Genomic DNA, 14,974 nt, shown 5'->3' on the forward strand with positions numbered 1-14,974 from the left:
GTTACATTGCTAAAAAGCAATGCCACTGCTTCAAACAGTATGCAGCATTAGTAATAGTCATACGCAATGACCACAAAGCTTGCTACATCAGAGAGGTGCCAAGAATTAACATACACATCAGTGGTGGATCCCAATGGATACTTGTTGGAAAAATCTGATAGAGTGTTGACGTGTGTGTAAAAACTCATGTCAAAAAGTAGTTTTTCAAAGATAAAAAAATAAACCTCTTTTGTCATAACTTTTACTTTGTGATCTAATAGTTGAGTCTGGCAATTCAAATGCACAACATGCTTTGCTGAAGTAGGCAACTGTTCCTAAAACCAGTATCAATACTGATCAAGAATGCATAAATAAAATAACTAATGAATCTAGTCATGAAATACGCTACACATTCTGTTTAGAATTAGAATATCATGCCAGCCCTAAAATACAGGTTATTATTGCAAGCGTAAACGTTTGTGTTTGTGGAAAAACAATAGCTTACCTAATTTTTGTGTAACAACATTTCAAAAGAGGAATAAAAAATATGATCAGCACCTGATCTTCTACCTGTCAGAGGAAAACATTCCAATACTCCAGTAGAACAGGGATGATGTCACATTACTTGCCATGGTCCCTCAGGAAAATCAGATAGTGAATTGAAATGAAAATCACCATGACCACGTCTGTATTATTAGTGATATTTTATATTCTGCCATGTTTTATGTTTAATTATGCAGCCCTATAACTATTTAGCAGTAGCCAGACAGACACTAATGTCTCTGAAGAGGCACCTGTGCAGTCTTGTCAGCCATGCAATCCCAGGGAGAAGATGGCCATCGCACTCACTTCCAAATCGGGTTTCTTTCAAATGCAGATCGTTTGCATTCGTGTTTGAAACTATAAACTTACTTGATATTTATAATGAAAAGAAATTCCCAGAACATGTAATGCATTCAAAATGAGATCCAAATAAGGAAACTGTCAGCTTAATCTTTTTCAATGTCGATCATGACATAAAAAATACCATTCCTTTAACCAAATGTAATGATATGTAACTAATGATTCCATTAAAAGCAACTGATTTACCAAGACCAATTGTTAAATGTCCTTTTGACATATAGTACGGTACAGAGAAAGTTTACTGATACTTTTCTTGGGGCAGCTGACTTTATCTCAGATAGTCTTAACCTCGAAACATAACTCACAACCTATTTTCATGTCCGCGTTTCTCAGCCCCTCTCGGACCACATTGACGCACTACAGAAGAATCTGCTCAGTTACAAAGACTATGACCCTAATGAACTCCTGAACACCAAAGCAGAAGGACTCGAGCTAGACGGTTCTTATTTCTACTTGAAGCACAGCTCGCATCTTCAGGAAAATAAAAGCCAAACATAGATACAGGGGCTTACACTTTAGACCGCTATGTAAATAAAAGATGAAAATAAAGTATGATGATCTGAAAACATTGATAAAGCACAACTATTTCTTCAAAAATTCCTAAATGCAAACTTATACCATGTCAGCTTTTAGATGCCCTTCTATTCCTCCAAAGCCTAGACCACAGCCCTGCAGATCCAGAGAGAAGAGGGAAACGATACAGGCATCATCCTCCATGCACTGGCAAGGCAACTTTTACCATCAAACACAGGTTAACCTCATCAACTCTGTAATTACAGTACAAACTTACCCGGTTTCTTTGGGGTCGGCTCATGAAAGAGGAATTTTTGTCACGCTGCTCTTATAAAAACCTACTGCGGTCAGCAATGCAGGACTACCTTTTTTTTTCCAAAAAGGGAGTGTCTAACAAAGAAGCGTCAACATCAATTAGCGAATGAAAGATGGGCTCCAAATAGATTTTCATGAAGGAAGTGCATTTAGACCTACAGGGGTGCTAGCATGTTTTGTAAACCACAGCAAATAATACCAGCTAAATTATTTACGAGCGCTTTCACACTAAAAGCTTGCAATTGCTGTCCATTGGAAAGAATACTTACGGGCATTTCAAACAGTATTACGGACCATGTCTGAGGACCTACGTACTGTACATGTGCACACACACCACTCATATGTTTCATAAGGGATTTGTACTTGCATTTAAACCTAGGACATTAGGACTAATGGACTCCTCCAAGCTTTTACCAGCTCTGCTGATCAAACTTAACACAAAATATTATCTATCAGGAAACGAACCACAAGCACTGCTGCATGCTCATTTTGCACAGAGACATAGGTACACCCCTCCTTGCAACTGTTTAAGAGAATCTACTTCCGGCCTTGCAAGTCTTGAATGAAAATGAGAACAGCAAAAACATACTGTGCTAACTAAAATGTCCATATCTACTACTAAAATTGCTATTCCTGCTATTAAAACCACCAAATACTGTACTACTGTTCTGTGTCTGCATTAATTACACACCTCTGACTCAGATGCTGGCAGGCATTAAGAATCCTATCTGCTGGCTCCTAAAACAATAAACGGAACTTGTTCACTGTCTACAATGTGTGGCCAGTCTCCTGCCCCACCACCAGAGGTCCATATCCTTGTCCTCTCTGTGCCAAGGAGGACTGCTGTTCTCAGTCCCAGTGCAGTAGAACAGCATGTTTATAGTCAGCAACATGCATAGCCATGAACAGCTTTCTTTGCCCCAGGGGTAATTCAGTGAGCCCCAGCAGCCCTAAGCCTTGAGACCAGAAGATGTCTTGCAATGGACTCCAGCTTTCTACTTTCTATTCCTTGGCAAAACAGCATGTCATTATCAAAGTAAAAGATAATCTAATCATCTATGTAGTGTATATTAAATAAATGAATCATTATTTTAAAAAACATAACACATAAAAACAGTATTATGTACATGTTCATGGATTTGATAAAAATTTATTTAATGTATTAACAATGTAATAAAAATACAGGCAAAAAGGCAGAGGATGGAGCTATTTGTGATTGGCTAATTATCTTCAGTTTTAAGGCTTGAGTGTTCAAAGATATGCCCAAGAATCTATGTTTATGGTGCAAAAGCCAGTTACACCCACATTTTCAATAAATATGTCAGACAGCAAGAGTGCAAGAGAAGGAAGACTGCTTTGCAACATTTGACCCTTTATCAACAGCAATTAACAACATTAACATCCTCACAGCTGTGGCTCAGATAGCATAATAGCACTGCCTTAAGAGACATAACATTATTACAAGAGGGATCCTGCACACAGCACTTTGCAGAGGACCAGTCCAAAGCAACACTCAATCCCCTGTCTTTGGCTCAATGTAACTGGAGCCTTAACAAGACAGGTGTGTAATCATTTTATTACAACAGAATAATCCATTTCCTCCAAGAGGAATACCTTACAGGCAGAGGTTCACATCAGGACATTATCAGTCCTCAGAAACAAAAATATACAGACCTTTAGGGCACATACAAAAAGTCTGGGGTGCTTTTTGAGCAGCTTTATTTTCACTATGCAGTGCTGTTACAGGAATGGGTTTTTAATAAAAGAACAGTAAAGTGCAAAAAGCAACAAGAGCTTCTCATAAACCGTATCATCTATTTCCCATGATGCCTCAAGCTCAGGAGACACAAACAAGAATCTAGTAAGGAGATACAGAAACAGACCAACTCATGCAATGTATTACCCTACACCCGCCTGACACTGCTGTTACATCATTTACATTTTGTTAATTAATAACTTTTTTAATTAATTTCTGCTGTCTATATACTGATAAGTGTCATATTTACTAGATACTGATAACCAAAATTACATTAATTGTTCATTTTGAGATTTTCCACAAGTACACAGATTGAAATCTATGATGTGTCATAATATGGATGAAATCCATATTAAAAGCCCGGAGATGTACTTGCCATTAGAAAACCGACCTGATACCAAGATATTAATCCATTTTCAAAGTCTGCAATGCAGACTGACTACAATTCCCATTCTTAACAGCTCTTTAGAAATATAGACACAAATACCCGTTTTTATTTTTCTGTCGGCCGTAATAACTAAACCAATTCAGTATTAATGAATCACTCATAAAAAGTCCATTTCCTTTCTTTAACGAGCAGTAAATGTAGTAATATCCTTGCATGAGGTATACATTTATTAAAACTGAACACTTTAGACTAGTAGTTGCACTGCATGTATTTGTTTGGCATACACAATTATTTGTTAAAAAAAAGATTCAACAGTAAATCAAAATCCATTAATTTGAGTCGCGGTCACCACATCCGACATTAGTCTCTTTCTTTTGTTAAATTGCACAGATGTGTGCATTGCTGCACATTCGCTTTTGTTTCCTGGGTCCTGTTGTTGCCATTACAAAGCCCGTGTTGCAGAAACAACTGCTGAAATTCGAAGTCCGAGGCGAGGAGTGAGATCCACACGGCACAGGCTTGAGCCCCAGTGACGTCTCTTCTACCCCCCCACCACAGCGCAACACGCTCCTCAGTGTAGATTACAGGACGCGCCCGCTCAGCTGAACAACCAATGAGACAATTACACTGACGTGCAAGTGGAAACAACTGCAGAGAATCACCTGGTCAACACAGAATGCACAAGACATGAAGTACAAAAAAATCAGAAGATATTTGCTTCCACAAAATCCATCTTTAATGACTTCCCTTTAGAATAAAACTGCAATTAATATCACACAAATATAACACAAAACAATAAAATAATAGCGTTTAGATGACAGAAAAAGACATCACCATGATTCACTTCTGTCAATTTTTTTGCAACAGTAATTGAAAAAAAAATTTCCATTATCCTCCTAATCCCACTTCTAAAAGCAGTCTGACCCAGAGAGGCATGTAATCAATATTTCCTCTTGAACCCTGATGGGAAACCAGCTGCTTTGCGCTTAGAAAGGGAAAATGTTGAAAGGTAAAATAAAAATTCAATATAACGTTCATTACGTTAGTTTGACACTGTCAGGGTTTTTAGAACTGTATCAGCAAAAAGTGGCTTTTTCTCAGAAGACAAATACACAATCCTTTTTCAGAATTGGCACAAACATCCCTCTTAGAGCCCGTCTCGGGCAGGACTGCTGAATGCAGAATATTATATGGAGGGGCATCAACTTGAAACTGCAGTTTATTCTTCCTCATTCTAATTTTCAACATCTTCCTCATTCTTTTCTCCCAGTTTTAAATTCAAAATATATATTCACTGCAATTCATTCAACAGTCTTCATTACAAATGTAAAATGTAAAATTTGGCCATGACTATATCACTCTAATAAACATAGGTTATTGCTTCAGGATAATGCACATAATAATCAGTTTTACCACACGCAGAATATTAAGTAGAATATCCAAAGTGATATACATAAACATTTACTCCTTATGCAACGTCCAATACTCGTGTCTCAAGCTGAGCAGTTAATTTGAGCACTTATTAAGTACCGAGGCATCTATGGGACAATATAAAACCCTTTTGTTTTCTTTCATCACAGAACCACAGAGAACAGAAATATACATACAGGAAAACACCAAGAAATGTGCAAAAGGTCTGGTTTACATTTTGTGCTGTCTACATGAGTTTGCAAAAAAATGTATCTAGGATAATTAAGATGCAGACATCAGCTTCTCCCAGCATTGACTTGGGAAATACGTGTTTTGTATTACCTTCATACAGTATGTACCTTTCGTAATGACACCAAACTACATACTAAAGAGGGATGGTGCTTCAAAGGGCCAGCTTAGAACTCAGTTTGTCTTTGTCTACAGAGGCCTTTTGTTTAGGCAAATCCACAGGAAAAATACAACTTAATAAATAAAAAGAAAAAAGAAAAGTAAATAATAGTGCAACTGTATTCACCCTGGACAACTGTATATGTCAGGTGTTGAAAATACAAACTACGTTCAGTTTTTAAATGCAAAAAAAAAATACTTCAGTCCGGACTCAAATGTCAACACACAGAGCACTGAAGACAGCAGTTTCACATCATCTCCTGGTTTCAAAACTTCTGGTGTGAAACAGCCCTGCCTGTGAGTACAATGCATATAGTACAGCATGCAGACAGAAATATCCCCATGACAACAGGCTTAGACAATGCTTTCCTCCTGTCCGTCCATTAGAAATACTATATACTCACTGCCTGACTGCAGCACAGAACCGTGTGCTTCAAGGCTCTGCAGAAGCTGCTGTGAACAGAGTTGTATGCTTGTTTCTTCTAGGGAGGTTGTCGCCAGGCCAGGCTGCAACTGCATGTGTGTGCTGCAGCACATACAGAGCCATAGGGCCACACACTGACTTCACACAAACCAGCATCAAGTCACCACCAACAGCACAATAAACATACTGCAGCACAGGAGTCCTCATCCAGAAACTCTTCCCAGTACTCTTTCCATGCCAGGCAGCTTTCATTTAGTGGCACCCCATATGTGCAAGTCTGTGAGCTTCCCAAGGGCCTAGCAGACAACATATTAAATAGTCTCTATTACGGTAAAAAGATCTTTTAATACAGGTCTTTAAGATCTCTGTTGCCAAAGCCAGTCCACAAACTGGGACACTTCATTAGAATATTTGTAGGATTAGTAAGGGCATTACTCCTCCTAAAAAAATATAATGTTAACAAATACAGTTAGCAAAACCAAGTCCGGAAGCAGGCTGTGCTGACACATCTTTCTCACAGCTCTGAACTTCCATGCAGCTCCTGCTATTCTGCAGATCCTGCAGCTTTTTCCCCAATTATGATATCCATATCTATGGATAGACAAGGAAAGACCAGGGCACAGCATGCATCTGTGTCCACATCTGAACCTGCGTGAGAGCTAACAGAAAGCAAAGCAGTACCTGTAGAACTGCAGCTGCCGTTTGGGGCTCCCATATCGAGCACTGCGGCCAGCAGGAGAGAAGAGAAAAGGAAAGAGCTTAGTTTACCGCAGCAAGGGAGGAAACAAGCAGTTAGCACACACTGAGCACAGCGCACAGCACACAGAGTCACCTCTGTAGTGGAAAATGCAAATTAGGATGCTTTTCGATATCAGACCACATTCAAAGGCTTCTTTACATTTGCAAGCATGTTTTAGAGTGGAATTAAAAAGCTGATTTTGTCTTTTTTGGATCAGTAAAGCTGGTTTAACAGACAAATGTTTTCTGCAATTCCTTCTGAAGGTTTGTCAGGATTGCTGATTCACCGCCTCACCTCGAATAGAACGAGGAGAAAGGTGAAAAGGAGATCTATGTCACCACCTTGTGGTCGATGACATAACAGCAGGGACAGGTGGCAGCTCTGAAGACAAAGTAGTAGAGATTTTTGACTGATACAATGAAGGTATTTTAATGTAAAGAACACTTTAAAGTATTATATTGAATATTAGATGATGGTATTAAATTACAGGAACAGAAGTTATATAAACAGTAGTAGCATTAAAACACTCATATTAGGGCATGCCTAAGTGTTTTAGTTACATAAGCTATAGACTTATGTCAGCACTAAAACCACACAAGTGGCTGGAACACACCAATTCTTAAGTGTGGTTTACCATGATGGTCTCCTGTCAGCAGTGAATTAGGTTTGCTTTTATATTATACCTTTATAATTACTGAAACATTCTCTATTTAAAATAAAGCATTTATTTAAAGAGGTAAAAGACACAAAGAGAATTTTTAACGAGGTTTCGACTGGACCAAGTGAAATACAGCAATTTTTTTATTATCTTGAGCACTTGACAGGACTTTGGGAGTGTGCCAGAGAAGAAGCCACTGGTGAACATCTCTTAATATTGCCTCTGAAGAGCAGAAACAAACGTCAAGACAGGGGCTATCACCTACCTTACTGCAGAGGTCAAACCTAAGCATGCATCCTACAGATCTGGATTCATTCCCAGTTTTAGAATTCCCTTTGATTTATCCATCATTTGGAAGTTTCAAACCTTATCCTGTCCTCAACATTACAACCCTCACATACAAGAGGAAGAACGACAGTCAGTGACAGTCCTCCACTCTCGATATGACCAAATTACAGGCACCAAACCACAGGGACGTGATTCAGAGCCGTGGTCTCGGTTTTATAGCCAGGAACACTGCTGTGTATTGTAAGTCCCTGTCGGTCTTCATCGAAAACAAACTGCCTAGTGCAACAAGGATTGGAAAAGTACCGTAAAACTATTACTCTTTCTGCCCTTTTCGTCACTCTGAGAACAAAGACACCAACTTTCTGATTCTGCTAAACCAAGGGATACCCTCAGGCACTGATCCCACATGAAAAAGGTGCAGTTAGACAAAAACTGACAGGACGATTTTTTAAAATACATGTTTTAAGAAGTTTTAAGAATATTTACCATGCACACTTTGAAATCAGAAATATCTAGAATTTTATTCCAGGCAATACAGAACACACTTGTGTAATACACTCTGGGGATTCTGCGGACACTCTGGGAATAGGAATCATTAAATCATGAAGTGTGCAGCAGTTTAATGATTGGGTGGTTCTCTGGGGGCCCAATAAAAAAAAGGATACATTTTCATCTCCATTTCATTCAATGCGTAAATTCTATACTCTTACACAGCAGATTAAGCAACATTTAAAGTATCTTTTGACCTGAAATGTGGCTTCAAATGCTGGAAATGCTTTAATGAAACACTCATCTCACTCTTAACTCCTTCATAACGTGAAAACGTGAAAACAATGTGCACAAAAACCTTATTACTGTTACTGAGCTGCATCATTTCCACCTAACTTCTCTCTAGCTGGAGTCCTTAGATTTCAGCTCAAACTGTTTCGTTATGAACTGCGATGAGCAAAGGATTAAATGATGGAAAGGATTAGGCATGTTGTCATATCATGATGTATAGTGCTTATAAAAGCGTCATGATAGTTTTTTTTAATTCAAGTAAAACGTTACTATTATCACAAAAATAATAACCTTATAAATAATACTGTAATTGCATATTTCAATTAGGATTCTCAAAGCAAATATGTGGGTCCTTATCTAGAATGATGTTTTAAAGAAGATGTCCTCCAGCTGCTAAACGCTGAAGACCCCTATACACAGATTGGCAGAAATGTCCTGAAGAACAAACTCAAAGGAAATACTTTTGTTGGAAGCTTCTGTCCTCTCGTTTACAGGTGGCAGTAGGCAGACAGCATGTGCATGAGTGTGGACACAGACCATGGGAGAACACTGACCTGTAGATCATGCCTGGGGAGCCAGTCTGTCGTAGTGAGAGGCGAGCGGGCGAGTCAGTGGTTGATTCGGGATACATGGAGCTGCAGCAGTTGTGGTATGGACAGCCTGCAGTCGGGTCTCTCTCTCACCTTGCAGGGCCTCTGTCAGGGTTAAAGGACAACGGTCATTTTTTCCCACCTACTGCCATCTGTCTCATGACCTCCCCTTCATCAAAACAACTGGGCCCATAATGCTATAGTATTCCTCACCATATAGAGTTTAGACAGTCTCAATTCCTAATCTGAAAAAAACCCACAACGAAAAACACAAGGAGACATAAATGAATCGAGAAACTGATTTGTTACTATAGATCATTTATACATCTTGTTTTTGATTTTTTAGCAATAGCAGTAGATTTATTAAAGTAGCAAGGCAACAGGCACTCTCAAAAAGCAAAGAAGCATTCCTGCACCATAACTTCTTTTTTTTGTTTTTTCTTCTTACTTTTGGATGAAACTGATAAAGGTTTAAAACACAATATTCTTAAGAGGAGGTTAGGTAGGAGGTAGGAAATCAGATGTCAAAGAAATTATTTGAACTACACACTTCCTCCATCATGCACCTTCCAGGAAATCACATCTGATATGTAAGGGGGGTATACAGGACATTCCCCTACATTTATAAAATAAATTCCTCATCTCCAGGTTAGTGATCTCTTTTGTTCTACCCATAACCCATGATTCTCCATTCAGACTCTCAAACTGTTCAACGTGGTTGTCCTTATCCTCTCCCACTAACTTCCATTACTCTGTCTTAACTAATGGAGAAGAAACATAAATAATGTACTTAGAGAACAAGCCTGTTAGAGTTCTTTGCGTCTGTCTAATCAGCAACATTGCTTGTACAGTTAGTGTTCTCCTGCAGCAGGTAGAGCCTTCAGTCTGTACCAGCACACTGCTCAGTACAGCAGAAACCAGGAAACTGCTCTAGCAGTGAAGCTTTTATCACTCTTTGATTGACTTGTAAATGGAAATTAATGGAGTAAAACAGCCTATATGCCACTTAAAAGCCTAAAGCCTTACATAATAGCCTAAGATATTACTTCAGTAGAAAGCACATTGAATTAACTACAGTGAAAAAGATATACAATCAAATCAAGTAATACATAGACTCTGTGTACAGTATATTAATCATGTACTACACACACATAAGTGTATAAATATTTGTTTGACCTTTCATGTGGTATTAAGTAACTAAAAAAGAATCTTAAGCTCATCTCCATTTTCACATCTAGATGTTCAGACTTTTAACTATACCGTTATGAAGCATCAAAGATGAAAAGCACTTCAATTGACAGAAAATAGAACAATCTTTGTGATTTGTTGCATTTACCAATAGATGGTGCAATTCTACAGTGTTTTAAAACCATACTGTTAATGCCTATCGACTATAAGTGTCTTGTTATGATTAATTCAAAGTCTGTTCTAAAAGTGGTGCATGTATTGTAATTGTGCTTTTCGGAATGAATTCCTAGAGATTTCAGGGTATATTTCCTGAGCAAACAGCACACTGTGCCTCTGGTGATCTTATTAAAGTGTTACATTTCTATAGAAGGATCAATGCCAATGAGGAGGTGAGAGCACTAAAGCCCTTTCTTGGAGTTTGAGTTGCCCTCTAGCCAGCAAGGTATCAGTTGTCAGATCAACATTATGATGTGGCCGACAGGTAGCCCTGGAGTATTAAAAACCCTGCTATCACATTCTCTGCAGCAGCAATGCAGTCTGCTTCCCTGCAGTTGTTCTGCATCACTGATTTCTACGACAACGTATGGAAAGCATAAGAAAATCATTTCAATAAATCATTTCATAACACACTGAACCACTCCCAGGACACAGTTGAAGTGAAGGCATATAAAAAAGAAGGAAAGGAGGAAAAGCCGACTGAAGGTTTTGGACGTATTTGTTTTTTTAGCAAATCTTTTTCTTATTTATTTAAACCCACAGAGGAGGAAAGCACAGACGCAATTAGAGAACAAAACAGACCACATACAGTACACATTATCCAGAGATACACATTGTACATTATGTTAACTAGTCAAACAACAAAGGAAAATGAAAGAATGGGGGAGAAATATAGTTCTACAAGAAAAATGAAACACGATGTCATGCTTTATCAACAGCTGTGTCCCAAGCTGGCAGTGCAGTGACAGAGGCTGAATGCAGTTGAGCTGTGGACCTTTGCAAGAGCAAAAATCCATGAAAATATCCAGTCCCAACACAAGAAAAAGAAACGGCCACCTCTATCCAGTAGTCTTCTTCTCGGCGGTCATAGCTTGAAAGAAAACTGTCCTCTCTTGACTTTGACCTTGCATGGTGCATTTAAACACAGCACGTATCCTCAATTAATTATTGAAAGATAATTTGCATGTACAGCTGGAATTACAAAAGAAGATTGACTCCAAATATGTGTTTGAGAAGAAAAGAAGCTGATTTGGTGCACAAAATGAGTGTAGTGAAATAATCTGATAAGAACCACTGAGCTAGTGACATCATTCCTATACAGAGCACAAAACAAGACACAAAGGCGTAGCACAAAAGAAATAATTACAGACGAGCACAGACAGAATACGTGACACCCTTGTCATAGCATCTGACTAAGGCTGCTTTTAAGAATTAATGGAGTTCATATTCCTGCACATATAGTATATATCTATAGCAGGGAAATAAGGGACACAGTACGAGGACCCTTTTATATATTTCCAAGCTAAAGGCATTTAGATAAGAAAAACACATTTGTGTAAGAAATTTAAGATAATTTAACTTCATACAGCTATCTTTGTAGATTTGCATCACCTCTGTACCTATTTATAACACCTGAAACATCCAATGCCCAGCGCTGGTTTATACAATAACTCATAACCCCCAAAGAGCCCCCGGTGAACAAAATAAAACTGCAACAATTTGGAGATAGCTGTCCTTTCTGCAATTCAGTCACTAATTCATTCAATTAAACTATATGAACTCTCGCACTCATAGCTATATCTATATCTGGACTTGCTATATCTGCCAGAAATCAGGCAAAAATTCAGGAAAGAAATTGATTTTTTAGGTATTTTGCAACACTACTTGAAGCATCATGTATATGTGCTGTGGAATGTCCTCCATGATCTTTACTCCATGAGGCCAAATTCCTACAGGATACGTTTTTTTGTGTGTGATGGGGTGGTCTTGGAAGGACAAAAACTAGATGGTGCCATCTCTCTAGTAGAGCACAATGGCCATCCTTCACCATGTAACCTCCCAGCTTTCTGCAGGAAAAAAAATGTGATACTGGTTTTACAGTCCTCTAGACTGCCCTGGAGTGTTACCACAATCATGCATTGGAAAAGAGGGATACAGATTTCAGCCAAGAGTTATGTTCTAATTCTACATTCTCTCCTGAATATTCAGTACTTGACATTCCAGTATTTTAGAGACATTTTTCCCAAATTGATAAAAATTCCACCAGTTCCTGCTGTAAGATAAGAGAAATCTGTTTCAAAGACACAGTTTCCAGTTGCCAGTTAAGCTACTGAATTGAATTCTGCACAGCCCTGCAAATAGATCCAAGACGAGACACAAGAGGGCAGAGGTCAAGACCATTTTCACTGTGACTGCCAGCGTGCAAAAGCTCACTGCTGTAAAGTCATCTTCAGTGAGATGTAGGTTAACTAACTGATTATTAGCATTTGTTAATTAACATTAATGTTACAGATGTTCTTATTAGTATCATCAGTATTCTTTATTACAGTAAATATCTGTCAACATTACCCCAGTTTACTGTACAGTAAGGACTTCAATGGTGGTACAACATTTTATCCCCAGACAAATATCTAACATGCGTTGATGTCCTCTAATCGAACATACTGACACACTGTTCACCAGCAATGCTGAATACACAACCACATACATGGACACACAGAATCTCCAGCACCCAGACAAACGCACACTGATCCATGCATATGTTCACCGTCTGCAGCCAAACTGCAACACATGCAGCTGCAGGAACACCAACAGACACGCTGTGAATGAAAACACGGTCTTGGAACTCAAAACTTTCTTTGCATGTAACTAACAATTACAAAATTGTCCAACTTTTAAACCATTGGTGTAAGCATCAATGTACACCTCTTAAACACCATATTAGATTGTATTAGGAATGTGAATGGCAGTACTATATATTGTATATTGTTTTTCTATGCTGTATATTGTATTTTACACTGGGTGACTTTTACACTGTTTACTTGTGGTTTAATTTATGGTTGTCTTTGCCTATGTGTACACAGGTTGAACAAGTGCAATTAAGAATTCCAATGTATTAATGGCAAATAAACTTTGAACTTCAAATATGAATAGTTCACTGTGCTAGAGATCAGACCCATCTAAAGAGAGTTATAGATCTGCTATTCGTAAATAAAGTCAGAGCAGGAAGCCACAGACAGGGCAGTTTCATCTTTACCAGGGCTCATCAACATGACATCAGCAGTGAAATGTGTATATACAGATTTATAGATGACAAGACTGTAACAAAAATGTTCATAACATTTATTTAAAACATTACTTTCCAACTTGGGATATTATATATTATAAAAGGCAAAAACTGATGATATGACCCGAGCCACATCTTGTTTTTTTTAAATCAGTACTATTTGTTTATAAAGTACTGACTTTAATTTTGAAGACTTGTTTCAGTCCATTGAAAAAGATGTTGGACTATACATTTGGTTTTGGGCTTTAAATGTTACACTCAGCAAGCGCATGGTAACTTCAGCAGCCACGGGAACGAGGCTCCATGCTGCATTGTTCTTGAAAACATATAGTCAGCAGGTGGCAGCAGGTGCTCATTTTTACAGTATTCTCTGAGGTACCACAATGCATCAATACTGAAGCCTACATATTCCCCAATACACTGCAGGGTATCTACCTTGAGGGCAGGTATTCTAAGTTTTAAGAAGTTCTAAGCATAACAAGCACTCGACGCGTTACTTACAGAACTGCTAAACACAAACCTCAACATGCCGGGGTTGTAAGAAAGAGTAGATTTCATCAAGAAAATGCAGTGCTTTACACCAGTGGTATTTATGTTTTCCAATAGAAAAGTAAAATTTCATTAATGCCCTACTGGTCAGACCCTCAGAGATATACTTCCAATTTTCCCTAGTTCTTTAAATGTATTTACCAGAGAAAAGGGAGTTTCTGCTTTACAGAAATAAAACAGAATTCCAAGCTATACAACCCCTCTTCCTACGACAAATAGCTTGATCAGATCCTTGGGATCAATACGTTGCTAATAATCGGGCCAATTTGGCCAAATGGCTCCCTCTCATTTGTAGCCTTTCACATATGTTCTTATGTCTTCTGTCTAGGTATGCCTGAAGAATGGGTCTGTGTGTGTGTGTGTGCGCGCACGCAGTTATGCTCCAGGAATTAAGTTGAGTGGAATTTTCCTGTCGGAGAAGTAGCACTGTGGGGGGTGGAGGTCACTTTGCAGAAGATGAGAAATACAATACAGCCTTTGCAGTGTTATAAAATGTCGAGGAAAAAATAAACGAAGCCTCAAAATTTTGTTCATTGCTTCTTTCAAGGTGGGAGCTGTTTATCAGCCGCATACCTGCTGTTGCAGTGCCAGGTCAGCACAGCCGACTGAAAATTTCAATTGGCAACTTTGCTACATACTTAAGGCAAACACTGACAAATGGTCTGCAGTGATATAGAGGGGAGGCTGGAGCAAGCCTATCTGGGTCCTCCAGGTGTTGCAGAATTCTGTATCGCTGCCTGTCACTTGCACACCTTGACTCACTGATTTTCAATGTCCTAGATTCATGCTAATGACTGCTGCAC

General features: G+C 38.6%; 1 protein-coding gene across 1 annotated transcript in view; it reads right to left on the reverse strand.

Moving 5' to 3' along the window:
* The window catches only part of LOC148817521 (voltage-gated potassium channel subunit beta-2), a 139,184-nt gene that overhangs the window by 79,860 nt on the left and 44,350 nt on the right, over positions 1–14,974 (reverse strand). The window contains exons 2-3 of the mRNA XM_088938241.1: positions 9,116–9,256; positions 6,778–6,819 (exon numbers count right to left, since the gene is read on the reverse strand). Of these exons, the coding sequence (XP_088794367.1) occupies positions 6,778–6,819; positions 9,116–9,192 (119 nt within the window). The 5' untranslated portion in view covers positions 9,193–9,256. The remainder of the gene's footprint in view (positions 1–6,777; positions 6,820–9,115; positions 9,257–14,974) is intronic.

The sequence above is a fragment of the Atractosteus spatula genome, chromosome 20 (genome assembly GCF_055471065.1).
Source record: "Atractosteus spatula isolate fAtrSpa1 chromosome 20, fAtrSpa1.hap1, whole genome shotgun sequence".
Taxonomy (NCBI): Eukaryota; Metazoa; Chordata; class Actinopteri; order Semionotiformes; family Lepisosteidae; genus Atractosteus; species Atractosteus spatula.